Source organism: Natrix helvetica (assembly GCF_964273705.1).
Source record: "Natrix helvetica genome assembly, chromosome: 5".
Lineage (NCBI taxonomy): Eukaryota > Metazoa > Chordata > Lepidosauria > Squamata > Natricidae > Natrix > Natrix helvetica.
The window spans coordinates 76885322-76900882 of record NC_138551.1 but is presented as its reverse complement, the minus strand read 5'-3'; the positions used below and the strand labels follow the sequence as shown (position 1 = coordinate 76900882).

Here is a 15561-nt window from a genome sequence, read left to right as displayed (position 1 = left end):
CTCTAAATGAGTTATTTGATTGAGTTATTTAGTAATTCTTGATACAAACTAATCATATTATCGACTTATTGGAATGCAGATTTAGTTATATCTCACTCTGTCTATTCCTAGTGGATATCTGTTGTCAATTGCAAAAATTTCTCCTGATTCACATGAAGAAATAGATAACACCATGCTAGATAGATAGATAGATGATAGATAGATAGCTGATAGATAGATAGATAGATAGATAGATAGATAGATAGATAGATAGATAGATAGATATAGATAGATAGATGATAGATAGATGATAGATAGATAGATGATAGATAGATAGATGATAGATAGATAGATAGATAGATAGATGATAGATAGATAGATGATAGATAGATAGATAGATAGATAGATAGATAGATAGATGATAGATAGATAGATGATAGATAGATAGATGATAGATAGATAGATGATAGAGATAGATAGATAGATAGATAGATAGATAGATAGATAGATAGATAGATAGATGATAGATACTCTATGAGTCCCTATGATCAAAAGCCAAAGATAATTTTTCAGTACAACTGGAAATGACCACATCATCATCGAGTTAAAACAGCATTACTCCTCATCTATTCAGAGGACACCATTATGAATGATGCCAAAAGCCATTGAAAATTACAGGAAAATCAACATCCTCTTTTGGACAACAGTTAACACTTAAATGGTGATAACAAAAGCCATTTTGGTGTTATGTTCAACTTTAAAGTTAAAATAAAATAAGTCAAAAGGATGCTTATTATTTTCCTTCCTTTAAAAAAAACATTCAAAGACAATGACTATTGTTACATAGCAACATTTTAAGTCTTTTTTTCTTTTCCACAGATGGGGGCAAAATGAGTGTTTTAAGGGAGGGATTAAAAATGTCTCACCTAATTAGGTGTCACCACTGAATGCTGCCCAATAGAACAACTTGGATATGAATTATTCCAAATCCCAGAGATTTTTTTCAAGACCTACCTGTTATATCTCTTCTTCAGATCTCGTATATATCAGACAAAAACTGAGGAGCTAAGGATTTGGGCTAATCTCTACAAATATAAAATTTCAAGTTATCAGTGTTTTCATAAATAACCAGATCTTGTAATTATAGCATCATATTTGGAATAAATATGAACAGCTTTACCTTCAAGCTGCACCCAGATCTATTATAGCGGATTCCAGTGTAGTCGGCTAAGACTCTTCACACAAATCTTGAATAACTTGGTCATAATCTGAAAAAAAAAGTACTAAATACATGTAGTTCAGAGAGGATGAATTTTGCTTTCCTTAGAGTCCTTGCTCCATGACAGAAATCTGAGATATAGTTATGATCTGAGTACAGGTCAATATTCTCATCAGGCTGTTGAGAATATTCTGCCATATTAATGAAAAGAAATAACAATTTTGTGTTCTTTATACCTATTTTATTTCATATTAACCTGATATGAAAATATTCATTCCATTTCTAAGGTTCAAGAATTAATGTTTATTTTAAAAACAGATTGACTTTAAAGTACTGGAATTACAAAATAGTTTAATAATGTGTACTAAAGAATCTAAAAGTAGGGCAAAGATATATTGCAAAATCTCAGATACTCAAATGACTTCCATTTGAGGTGTCTAAGGTAATATATCTTCAGAGATAGGTAGCAATTTACTAGCTGTTGACTTCAGCACATAAAAGAATATAGCTAGCAATACAAATCAGAGGTGAGTTGCTCCCTGTTTGGACCAGTTTGGGTGAATCGGTAGTGGTAATTGGGCCTGGGTCGCCAAACCAGTAGTGACATCTGGCTGTCCACACCCCCGAAGAGGCCCACTCTGGGAAGAAATTTTACAAATAACTGTCTATTCAATCCACCTGACCAGCAGTCCTCTTGTTCTGTGTTTCTTAACCTTGGTGACTATATGATGTGTGTTCAACTCTCAGAATTCTCCATCTGGGAATTAAACCAGTATAGATTAGGAAAGATTTCTCTAAATTAAATTCAGTGAAGAAACAAAAGCAGAGAAGTGCTATTCTTTATAAATAAACACATTTCTGAGAAAAGTTGGGAGACAATAAAAAAGCTATTGTTCATATCTGTTTTATACATACAATAACACTGAAAGGTGATTCATCGATAGCATAATACTAATTAAAGCTATATAGAACATACAAATCCTCATGAAATGCTGGATAGGCTGTACCAAGAACGTATTGTGCATGGAAGGACTTTTCAGTGCTAAAAGTTACTGGAATATGATATTGAATATTTTTATTTTCTTTCCATCATGATCTCTAAGGAAAAAGGACATGAAAGTTAAAACCCCAATAAAAATGAAACTGAAAAGATAAGGGAAGGTGTAGTTTCTGAAGTGTGCAGTTAGAAGTGAAGGTCCTTTCCATTAAAATTCTGGTTAACCTGAACACATTCTCAACCAAGTTGTGCAACGATGCAAGGCAGTACTCTAACGTTGGCTTTCCTGTTCAGAAGAAAGGTTTAGGGTTAGCATGATAAATTTTTAACATGATAAACTTTAAGGACCTCAGTGGAAGTCATTGTTTGCAAGGTCACCATTAGAAGGGATTAAAATGTCTCATTTATGGTTATAATTTTTGTACTGTGTTCACTTGCCATGAAGTATTTTGCAGAACTTATTAATATGCCTGTCATTTAAGTTCTCTTTAAAAAAGTATTCCTAATAGAGACTACACAGAGGACTTGGCTCTCTATCCATCCCTGTCTCATGTTGACTCAGGAAACGTAGGGAGGAATGGCCTACAACTGGCCAGCCTAGTCTCTCAACCTTCCCAAGATTGGGAACCCAGATTTTAATTTTGTGGATTGGATGAGTTTAACCAACAAGGGCAGTTGAATGAGGTTACTGTCTCCCCAGAGAATTTGTAGTTCAGTCTCACCTAAAGACTGCTGCCCCTAGACCTCTTAGTATTCAGAGAAATTCTAAACAGGGAGCTGGTAGTAAAATCTGAGATTTGGTTGTCTATGAAAATACATATTTAAAATACATATGTCAAACATCTGTGCTTTCCCACAATTAGACTGGTTTTATTATGCTGCATTGTGGAATATCTGAATTTTGAGAACGATTTATCATAAAGCCCCAACCTGACTACATTTCTAATGTTTACAGTGACAGTTGAAAAGAAGTAGTCTTCAACTTATGACAATTGAGCCCAAAATGTGTTGCTAGGACAGTTAATTTTGCTCCATTTTATAACCTGTCTTGCCACAGTTATTAAGTGAATCACTGCAGTTGTTAAGATAGTAACCTGGTTGTTAAGTGAATCTGGCTTCCCCATTGACTTTGAGTGTTAGAAAGTTGCAAAAGGTGATCCTGAGATGCTGCAATGGTCATAAATATGAACCAGTTGCCAAGCATCCAAATTTTGATCACCTCACCACAGTCTTAAAACCATCAAAAAAATCACTTTTTTTCAGTGATTGTAACTTTGGCCACCAAATGAATGATTGTTAAGTCAAGGCCTACCTGTACAAACAACCCATGTAGAATAAGAACTGAAGTATGAAATCCCCGTGCATGAATTGTTTCTTATTTTTTAGAGCAAATGGATGAGGTGATTCTGTCAAATATGAGGAGTTGAGAGAAAATGGTGGGCAGAGCAAACCAGCTCTTCTGCAATCATAGCATAAAAGGCCAGAAAACTTCCCGCTTTCCTTCCTGGGTGATCCTCTGATAGCAAAACTGGGAAAGAAAAGGACAAGAACTGGGAGGGTGTGGAAGTAAGGTATTTAAATATTTCCCACGGTATCCGATATTCCTAAATTAAAAAGAACGTTTTTTTCTTTTTAGCATGCACCTCAGCCAACTTCAATTTCTTTACTGAAAGCCTGTAATATCTTTACCAGGAGTGCCGTTTTGTGTGCTAATGGAAATATTGGCTTCCTGACATATGCACTCACTGTTGCGTGTACAGCCAGCCTTCTAATAAGCAAGCAAGCAAATGAACAAACCAAACCCTGTACGAATATAACCAGTGCAGGCATTTAGCACAACCAAAGGCATCATGTGAAACCGATTAAGGTTTGCTCAGTTTAAGACGGCATCGCCAGCTGGGGAGAAGATTCTACTCAACTAAACAAGGTCACAGGGCTGAGCTTATTAACTTCCAAGTTTTAGAGAGGGAGGGAGGCACTGTGGAAAAAAGCAGCTCAGGAAGATATTGCTTGTTTGAATAATTTCTCCACCCCACAATGGGGCAAAAAAAAAGGGGGGAAATCCCAGGTCAGGCACAGGATACTACAGGGGAGACCTTTAGCTGAATGAACAGAATGTCTATGGAGAGTCTCAATCATCCAAGTCATGGTTGTCCCAAAGGTGCTTTTTCCGAAAGATAACTGGACTTTGTGTTTTTTTTTTCCTTTTTGAAAACGTTTCCGTTCTCATTCAAGAAGCTTCTTTGGGTTTCTGTATCATGTAGTTTGCTGAACAAGCATTTTGCCATGACCCATTGCAGTCACTAAATGAGGGCTACCTGTAGAGACACAGGCTTTGCTGATGTGGCCCATCCTTCTGGCAGCTAAAGCAAAATTGTCCCCAGAGGCACAGGTTGCTCTGGCCAGATACTCTAGAGCAGGGGTGTCCAAACTTGGGAACTTTAAGACTGGTGGACTTCAACTCCCAGAATTCCCCAGCCAGCTGGCTGGGGAATTCTGGGAGTTGAAGTCCACCAGTCTTAAAGTTCCCAAGTTTGGACACCCCTGCTCTAGAGGGAGCCCAGGTGGGCGCAGCCAGGAGGTTGCCAATCCTCTGAAAATTACTCCATGGAACATAGCGTCACATGGAAAACACCCTTAGGATCCAGCTTCAGTCCTCCTCAGATGTGGGCTGTTCATGTAAGAGAGACCCCACAGTAAGGACATGTCTTTTGCAATAAAGTTTAGTATAACCTCTTGGTCTTGACTCTGTGGATATGCCCCATGTAATCTTTGCCCAGGTCTTAATTTACTGGTCATATGTATACAAAATACTCATTCTGAATAACCCTCTTATCAAAGTTTTCTTTTTTTTTTTTGAAAGGGATCCTTCTACAAACTCACATCTTCAGAATAATAACTGAAACTGGACACTTTACTACTAGACTACAATTACTCTCCTGGAATTATCAGAGATGTAAACTGAGCCTAAATCAAACATTTAACCAATCGATTAAAATAACTGCGTTTCAATTGACACATACACCAATCCTGATAATATTCAGCAGCATATCTGCATGCAATTTCATGCAGCAATGATTTGAGGGTAATATTTTTTTTCAGGCTGTAGACTTTTGGTTCATCTTTTTAATATTTTATTTATTTTTAATATGTAACAAAACTACCATCTTAAATGGAACATCTGATAAACAAATAATACTTTATACAGGAATACTACTAAAATATTTCTTTAAAATGCATAATATTGCAGAAGGCAGCAGCTACAGCCTGTTTCTCTGAAAAGAATTGGCCCCATACAACTAATTGTTGGGTGTCATTATGCACTGAGCAAGCAGACAACTTCTTGACCAACTTCTCCTATCTTTCCTCCCCGATCAGTACCTATCTGTAGTGCAACTTCGGAGGACACGAGAGGGCGTTGTAGTAGGACAGAGAGAATGTTCTATTAAGAATGACCCTTCTGTTGGCAAAGAGATGCTGGGGGATTTCATTCAATTTATTCCTTGACTTGAATTTTAGTAGCTGGATACTAGTAGGAAGGTAGGCATGAGAAGAAGAAAATGCTTGCTTTCAAACTCAGAACAAACTTCCACGTTCTGGAATTTCCAATGAACTATTCTGGACCGTACATGGGTGAGTAGAACCAAACTCTGGATCACTTTGATAGTTTCATGGCTTAGGTGAAATTAAAGGTAAATAGGGAAGCCAGTGTCCTTTCCTCTCTCCCTTTTTCATTAGCTTCTAGCATTGTATATCTGATTAGCCCACCTGCCCTCTAAAGGGTCTTCTCTTTCTTCTCAGCTGGGCCACGTCCAGAACAGTGTCTCCATGGTCCAATCTGTGCTTCCCATTTCCCATTGTTTAGCTTCCTACATCCTTGGCTTCCACCCCAGGCCTCACCATCCCTACCCACAATTCATTTTCCCAGGATCCAAATGGCTTTTTTTCTCTTCCATGTACACACTCCACAATGGGTTACTCAAAATGGGTCAGCTCAGGTGTGGGCCTCTCAAAAGCAACTGTTCCATGCACAGAACAGTGCACACAACCCAATCACAATATGGCTTTCACTCCTTCTACTCAGAAATAATATATTTAAGACACAATAGTTAAACATCTCTACAAATACAATAAAATCTGTATAAAGAAAATACAAGACATAATTATATCAAAAGTAGTGTTCATAATTTTTTAAATTAAAAAAAATGTTTTTAGAGACTTAGTGGACAAAAAGAAAGAAGAATTCATTCTGCAGCTGAAGAGAGCCCAGTCTGAATTTAGTTAATGTACTACACTAAAATAAGAAAGCTGATGCTTTGAATATTGTAAAAGGAAGCTTTTGTACAGTCTATGTAATTCTACTTTATGTTGTAAAAGTTTATGAGGCTGCAATGCAGTGTAATTTTAACTGTAATCTGCATGATTCAGTCATATATATGCAATCAAATTAGTTTATATAAATGTAAAGTGACCTAAATTAAAATTCAAAGTGGGCACAGTGGAAGCACCTCATGTTTATATCCAAAGCACTTACAGATCATTATCTGTAATTGGCATATTATAGCCAATTATATTTACCCTGTAGAAGTCAATGGACTAAAAACAATGTTCAGATGTTGCGACCAACATTTCAAGTTGAATGAACATTGGAAAACACAGCATAAATAACTGACTCTTTTCCCAGTTCCACTGTGAAACCAAAATTGCATCCATTTCAATTTTAAGTTGTGAAATAAGACGTAATTCTATACTTCACAAATCTCACTTTTGGAATGATTTAGAAGTTAAGAGTTTGGTTACACTTTTCAAGTTATAAGAGAGGTGGAGAAGGCGGATATGCAACTTCACAGTGCTTCCTTTTTCATAGTTTTTATAGTGCATACATTGGCGCCAAGGAATCAGCTTTAGGAAAACATGTAACAGGGATGCCTTACATAAGAAATTAGAGTTAGGTTGCAAAACCTATTTTCTAAACACTTAGGCAAACCTTGTGGTGTTTTCGTTTTGCAACATTTTTTAACCTAGAGAATAAATATAACCTGTCGTGAAATTGCTGTATTTGCAAGGCACAAAGGCTGCTAAACAAGGCAAATTTGGCACACAAAACCATCTTTTTTCTTGCTTAGATTCATCCCTGACATAAAACAAGCTGGTTATGGTTAGGATTCTTTCCTAGATAATGAACACAGAGGCGAGAGAACTGGCCAATTGATGAATTATTTAAAGTAAGTAAAATAATACTTTGTTCTATTTAACGACGACAGAACGCCTAGTGGTTTAAATTTTCTGCTCTGTGCTTTTTTTGGAAGTTTGATACCACTTGCGGAAAACTGCTCCAGAACTACTGGCTACCACACAAAGAGCACCTCCCACTGTCCACCATCTTGGTATATGATTAAGAAAAAGGACTTGAAAAATAAAAGCAAACACCACATCCATGGTTTTCATTATAGCAACGGGGCCAGCTTTCTCAATCTGCAATGCTTTAGTAAGAAATATCTGACCACCAAGTCCTAACAATGCAATTAATATTAGGATAAATCTGTCTATACCACAATTGGGCAAAGTCCACGCATCCATTATAGAAAGCGAGATTATACACACAATTAACCCAATTATTGCATAATACCAAGCGGACAAAAAATAGTGGACGGATTTCCCCATTTTCCTTAGGGTCACAAAAGTTAAGGCAGAGGATACTGCACTTGCAATGGCTGCAATGGTTCCTTTAAGGTGATCTGCGTAACTTTCTTCCATGTCAAGAACATTGGATCCAAATAAAAAAGGGGGCCTTGCTATAAATACTACCCCGGTGATTGTAATCAGGGTGAAAAGAAGGTCCCAGAGACTGTATTTCTCTTTGAGGAAGATCCAGGCAAACAAAGAGGTAAACACCGGGCTGCTGAATGTAATGATGGTAGCATCAGCAAGGGGCATCACTTGGAAAGCATAATAAACAAGGATCATTGCACTGGAGCCAAGGAATCCTCGGAGGAAAAGAATTACTCGTTTGTCCTTTGGTCCTAGGAATCCTGTTCTGAAATGAAAAAAAAACATAGAAAGAGAGACATCATATGTATCTTATGCTTGAGAGCAGCGGTGGGCTTCAAACATTTTAGCAAGGGGTTCCCTGCCCAGTTGCTGGGTGGGCATGGCCATAATAATAATAATAATAATAATAATAATAATAATAATAATAATAATAATAATAATAATAATAATAATAATAATAATAATAATAATAATAATAATAAATTTAATGTGTTAGCCGCTCCCTCTCCACAAGGGACTCGGGGCGGCGTACAATAAAAGCATATACATATATGCATATAAACATACACATACACACATACACATACATACACATGCACGGAGGAGGTAACAATCATAAATACATCACAATAATAATAATAAAATTAGCCAATAAAAAACCCCATGTTAAAAATTACAAATTTAAAAAAGGACTGTCAGGAGGAATAGGATGAAACTACGGTTGAGCCAGGCCAGATAATTGAAAAAGGTGGGTCTTGAGCTTTACACGGAAGGAGCAGAGGTCGGAAGTAATCCTGATGTCAAGTGGGTGTGGCCATGCCAGCCTCCTGCACCATGGCGGGGGTGGTGGTATTTTTGCCCTCCCCAGGCTCTGGAGGCTTTCCTCAAGCCTCGGGAAGGGCAAAAATGGTCTCCCCAGGCTCCAGATGCTGTCTGGAGGCCAGAAACAAGCCCGTTTCCAGCCTTCATGAACTTCCAGTAGGGCCGTTTTTCACCCCCCCACCCCCAAGCCTCCACGTGTGCTCTGCACTTACACCTGCATCCACAATAAGATGCATGGGGACTCCTGGGAGGGACGGGATGGGTGGGGCCAGCCAGGAGTGGGATTTGGGGGTTCTCCAAACTGCACAGAATCTTAGCTAGAGGTTCTCCCGAACCCCTGCGAACCTCCAGCAGCCCACCCCTGCTCGAGAGTCAATAATCATAGTTCAGTACCCCTAGCATCACACTATGAATTTTAGAACAAACACTACAAATTCAAATTCAAGAACAATACTGTTAGAACGGTTTCATGTAAATTCTCTTAATATCTAACTTTAATACCTTTTATTACTCATATTCTCATACACACACACATATATATGTATATGCACATACATACATACATGCATGCATAGAGACACACACACAAATTTATAATAAATATGACATACTGTACAATGAGAATACAAAAATAAATATTAGGAAAATTAGGGAAGGAAAAAGGGAAGTGGATATTGGGGATAAGCAAGGGAATAAGGAAAAAAAAGGGATTGACTTTCAACTCTGTTGGTGCAGTAAAATAAAGCATTCACATCTACCCCCAACTTTTTACTTTTTTCATAAGAATAGAAACTAGCCATTTCTACAAATATATCACCCAAAATCAAAGTTTCATTTTTTCCCCACTTCAAGCACAAAATCCAAAAGTGGTTTCCAAGTAGGAATAAAGGTATTTGTGTTTTTTTATTTAATCAAAACAGTCAATTTAGCCATATCGCCTAACTCGATCATATAACCCAGGGGTGTCCAAACTTGGGAACTTTAAGACTTGTGGACTTCAACTCCCAGAATTCCCCAGCCAGCCATGCTGGCTGGGGAATTCTGGGAGTTGAAGTCCACAAGTCTTAAAGTTCCCAAGTTTGGACACCCCTGATATAACCCATATTCTTAACCCTTATATCAAATGCACTTTCTTCAAGGTTCTGAAGTTCATCAAACTTACAAATGTGCTTACAAGTTTTTTTTTTTAAAGTTAACTGTGAGACAGGTGGTATATAAATTTGAAGCTACTCAATTCAACTAACAGAATACCTGTGGAGATTCTCACTTATCCAAGTCATAGTTCTCAACTAATAGAACTTTTTTTTTCTTTTTAAATCAACCATTAAGAACAGATCCCTCATTGGCATCAATCCACCATCAAAGGATGGCCCCAAAACATTTTCAGTGTTACACAAATGCTTTTGTTGACTATAATAAATAATAATAATAAATATTTATTTCTTAGCCGCACCCTCTCCCGAAGGACTCGGGGCGGCGACTAGATTTCTTTCACACAGATTAAACGTTCTGTCATTCTCTCTGTCTTCATCTGCTACTGATCTTGTAATTAGGAAGTTCAAACTATTAATGCCATCTTATGAAAGCTATACAAGACTCATTCAAGTTGAACTTGACTCATGGGGACATCTATGCGATTTTCTGAACAATAGTTCAGAAGTGGTTTGCCACTGACTTTTTGGGGAATTTTTTAAAAATTTCCCAGTCTCATCTACAATCCTGGTATATATGTATGTATATGGTTACCCATCATCAATACACAATACCGGGCAGCTAACAATACTTAAAAATAAAATAAAAACAATATAACAAAATTATAAATAATGTAAATTTCAGGCAGGGAAAACAATAACAAAGATCAATAATTAAAATCATCATAAAATGGGATCTTTTATTCCCTGGCAGTCTCACATCTTGGAAGAGATGAGCCAGATACTATCACATCATATACAGTATCTGTACAGCTGTCACTTCTCTTTATTTAGCTGCAAACTCAATAGCCAACTCACACATTAGTGAGGTCCTTGTCTAGGATAAGGGCAAATGCATTATACATTAAGCAATGTAATAAGGTACTCTTTAGACCTTTGCTATAGAAGGGCACTGAAAGCAGAAGAAGAGAATGGAGGTCTCCTATTCACAATTGATTACTCTGTCTTCAAGTCCCTTCTATGCAGCCCTTTTCTCTGGCTGGGAAATCCCATCAAGATAAACATACAATATAAATAATGTATAAATATATAAAAATGGTTCTGCCTGCCTAAATTAAAGTATTAATCTTCTTTTCCCCCAATCCTGTTTCACACAGATCTGACAGCCCCTTAATTGGATTTAACTCTGTTATCATCACATTAGCTTTGCTCCAGCTTTGTAAAATGCATGTCAGGCATGCCTGTATCAATTTAAAATATTGTGGAATTAAGTCACGTTAGCTGCAAAAAGTATACAATCGTACCATGTTCTGATTAAAATTCAACATACTATATAGTTATATTTACTCATCTCACATATCCCAAAGATGTTTTTCAAAAGGCAACTGGACTTTCGTGATTTTTTTTCTTGAAAACATTTCACTTCTCATTCAAGAAGCTTCCTCAATTCTGACTAAGAAGCTTCTTGGATGAGAAGTGAAACATTTTCAAGGAAAAAAACGAAGAAAACCCAGATGCCTTATCAAAAGCACCTTTGGGACGACCATGATCTGGGTGATTGAGAATCTCCATAGACATATATCCATCCTATACATCTTTTGTGCATTTTAATCTTCTACAAAGTTTTTTTTTTGTTCGTTTTTTAACATACAAAAGGAAGAGAATACTCACTTGAAGTATATTAATCCAGGAAGAAGAATTGTTATTTGAAAAACACATCTAATAGCACTGATTTCCACTGAATGAACACCTTCAATTTTCTTTAGAAATAAAGAAGCAACAGAGAACAGGAAGGCAGATAATAATGTATAGAACAAGCCAAGTCCTGGACATCCATTTTTCATCTTTATCCCTAGAATGGAATAATTGTAATTTCCAGTTAGCAATGAATGATTAAAAAATTTAAAAAGTATTCTTTTTAATGCTGACATCTGAACAAGTAATACTCAGGGGGAATACATTGCAGTTCTATATTGCCTGAGAGCCCCTATCCCTATAGAAATAATAAATACACATATATAATTAGTATAGATATTTTTAAATCGAAATAAGGAGCATACGTAGTGGATTTATACACTGTTATGAAGAATAATTAATTCTGACCCATACATTTGGAGTAAATTTGTTCAGATTGATAATATTGAAGACCATTTAATGTCATGATCATTCACCTCCATACAGAAGAAAATAACTCAATCAACCAATATTTTCATATACATAAAAAAATAAAAGGAAAAAACCCAATTATTCACTATATACCAATGATTGTCTTATAACATCCGGCCTTCATTATATAGGCCAGTGTTTCTCAACCTTGGCAATTTGAAAATGTGTGGCCTTCAAGTCCCAAAATTTCTCAGCCAACATGTGCTGAACAGTGGAATTCTGGGAATTGAAGTCCACATATCTTCGAGTTGCCAAAGCTGAGAAGCACTGATATAGAGTTACACACTAATATTAAATACTAGGAACCAGATAGTTATGTGAACCAAATGAAACCCAGAAACACAAAGGATATTTTATTTGTTAAATTTATATCCCATAGTTCAAAGTACGATATGTAGTACTTCCTCCTCCTCCCCTATCATTTTCCCACAACAATGATCTTGTGAGATAAGTTGAGCACAGAGAGTGGCTGGCCTGAGTCTCCACCAAGACACTCCCTTTTCCTACCTCAATACGTTAATCACTATAACATTCTCCTGGTCTTCAATTAATATAATTAGAAAGGAAAAACATAAGAACAATGCCACCAGAATAATTTAGAATGATTACAACAGAAATACTAAGAGTTTTACTTCAAGGCTGCTAATGGATAATTAAAAAGAATTGATGTTATCGTGGAAACTTCAGGAGGCATAGGCTCAGAACAATGTAGGAAGAGAGAGAACGTTGGTCTTACCTGAACGTGTCTTTTAAGTAGAGTAGAGGGAGGGGTCACGCGAGGATTTAACACAGCCTGATTGGTCCATTAGACTGAGAGAAAACTTCTTAACCTTCTGTCTCTCCTATTGGTTCCCAGTTTCCTTAATGTCGAAAGTCTGCATCTGAAATCAAACAACAAGGGACAAGCCCCCCCGGGGCCGCCCGTTCCTCCCCTGCCCAGTCCCTGCCTAACTATCTAGGGCGGGATGTGACCCCTCTCTCTACTCTACTTAAAAGACACGTTCAGGTAAGACCAACATTCTTTTTCCAGTAGAGTAGAGGGAGGGGTCACGCGAGGGACATACCTAAGCTACGTCCCAGGGGGGGGGGAGACTGGGGCCCCAGGGGAGGAACAGCCGCCACCCGCTGAAGGACTCTCTGCCAAAGGACGTCTCAGCCGAGGCGTCGAGATCTAGCCAGTAATGGCATATGAAAGGAGTCGGGGAAGCCCAGGTGGCCGCCCGACAGATGTCCTCAAACGGAGCCCTGGTAGCCCAAGCCACAGTTGTAGCAGCACTATGGGTGGAGTGCGCCGTAATACCCAAAGGGGGAACCTGACCAGAAGCCTCATAAGCAGCGACAATGGCCTGTCGCAGCCACCTGCCAATAGTGGCGGAGGAAACCTTAGTCCCCGGCTGGAAAGACACGAAGAGTGCCTCTGTCTTGCGGGTCCCCTCTATCCGCCTCAGATAAGTACCATAGACGCTCCCTCTCGTGCGACGGATTAGGGCAGAAGTTAGGTAAGATGATCTCTTGGGCCCTATGGAAAGGTGTGTTCACCTTCGGGAGAAAGGTCAGGTCGAGGCGAAGGACAACCCTGTCCTGGTGGAAAAGACAGAGATCGTCTCGGGATGATAGCGCCCCCAGCTCTGATATGCGCCTAGTCGAGGTAACAGCCACCAGAAAAGCGACCTTAAGGGTGAGCATACACATATGAACGGAGCTTCCGTTAGTGCCTTAAGGACTAAGGGAAGGTCCCAGGTCGGGAATCTGTGGACCGGCGGCGGCCTGATATTCGCCGTCCCTTTGAGGAATCGCTTTACAAGGGGGAAAAGTGAAAGTGTGTGGGAATCCTCCCCCCTAGCACCGTGGCCAGGGCCGCCACTTGGCGCCGTAGAATATTATGGGACAAACCGTCCTCTAAACCTTTCTGCAGGAACTCCAAGACATTCGGAACCGTGGCCCTGGAGGGATTGAGGCCGAGTGGAGAGCACCACTTGGCAAACACCACCCAGGTAGAGTTATAGATTCTGGTGGTGGAAGGTCGTCTGGATGCCTCAATGGTAGCTATGACCCCTGAGGAAAGCTTCGCCTTCCTCAGCCGGCGCTGCTCAAGTGCCAGGCGGTTAAGTGGAGCCACTGGGGTTCATGATGGTTCAGGACCCCCTGACACAAGGCAATTTCCCCCTGAGGGATTCTCCAAGGGTCGGAAACTGATAGTTGGACTAGGTCTGCAAACCACGGTCTCCTGGGCCAGTAAGGGGCGAGCAAGATGACGAGGGCCCTCTCTGCCACTATCTTTCTGACAGTCCCCGGAATGAGGGGAAGGGGAGGGAAAGCATAAAGCAGGCCTGGAGGCCATCTGCTCCTGAGGGCGTCCATGCCCTCCACTGTTGGCATCCGGAATCAGGAAAAGAAGCGAAGCAGCTGCGAATTGCTGGGAGTGGCAAACAAGTCCACTAGAGGAGTGCCGAATTTCCGACAGATCTTCTGGAATAGTTCAGGCACTAGTTGCCACTCGCCATTGTCCAGAGTCACCTGGCTCAGCCAATCCGCCTGGCGGTTGGACACTCCCGAGATGTGTTCCGCCACCAAAGAGGCCAAATATCTCTCCGCCCACAAGCCGAGTGTCTGCGCTTCCCGTCAAAGAGCCTGGGAGTGAGTTCCCCTCTGCCAATTCACGTGCGCCTTTGTGGCGACATTGTCCGTCAGGAGTAGGACGTGCTGACCCCATAGGTATTGGCTGAAGTGTCGCAGGGCCAGCCTCGCAGCCTTGAGTTACAGCCAGTTTATGTTGTGGCTGAGATCCGAGGCTGTCCACTGTCCCTGAGCCATGTTGGCGGACATCAGCCCCCCAGCCGAATAGGCTTGTGTCCGTTGTCACTGTCACTCTTTCTGGCTTCCAGAACGAGCCCCACTTCTGCACTGCCAGTGATAGCCACCACCGAAAAGACGCTCATACGTCCGCAAGTAGGCGTAGGGGCCTTAGGAAGTTGCTCATCCTCTTCTTCTGGAACAGGATCAGGGCCCACTGAAGCAGCCGCAGGTGTAGTCGGGCCCAGGGGACTATCCCTATACAGGACACCATCTTGTCCAGAAGTTGTGATAAGGTCAGGATGGAAACTGACCTTCTTGCCCTGACCTTGGTTACAAATTGGCGAAGGCTTGCAAGTCGGTCCGGGGAAAGAGTCACTAAGCTTGTAGATGAGTTTATGACTGTTCCTAGGTGAAGGATCTGATTGGAAGGGGACAGATGGCTTTTGGAGAAGTTGACAGAAAACCCCAAGGACTGGAGACAACGAATGGTGAGGCGAAGATCCGACTTCGCCCTGGATAGGAAATCTGCCTGAACGAGGACGTCAGGATTTTTGTAAAGGTGCGGGGGGCCGAGGCCAGACCGAATGGGAGGGCTTGGTATTGATGATGACACCCCCCATGGGAGAATGGAAGGTACTTGCGATGGGACTGGAGGATGG

General features: G+C 40.0%; 1 protein-coding gene across 1 annotated transcript in view; it reads right to left on the bottom strand.

Moving 5' to 3' along the window:
• Positions 1 to 5294: 5294 nt before the first annotated feature.
• The window catches only part of SLC35G1 (solute carrier family 35 member G1), a 28622-nt gene continuing 18355 nt past the window's right edge, over positions 5295 to 15561 (bottom strand). The window contains exons 2-3 of the mRNA XM_081953570.1: positions 11612 to 11792; positions 5295 to 8232 (exon numbers count right to left, since the gene is read on the bottom strand). Of these exons, the coding sequence (XP_081809696.1) occupies positions 7473 to 8232; positions 11612 to 11792 (941 nt within the window). The 3' untranslated portion in view covers positions 5295 to 7472. The remainder of the gene's footprint in view (positions 8233 to 11611; positions 11793 to 15561) is intronic.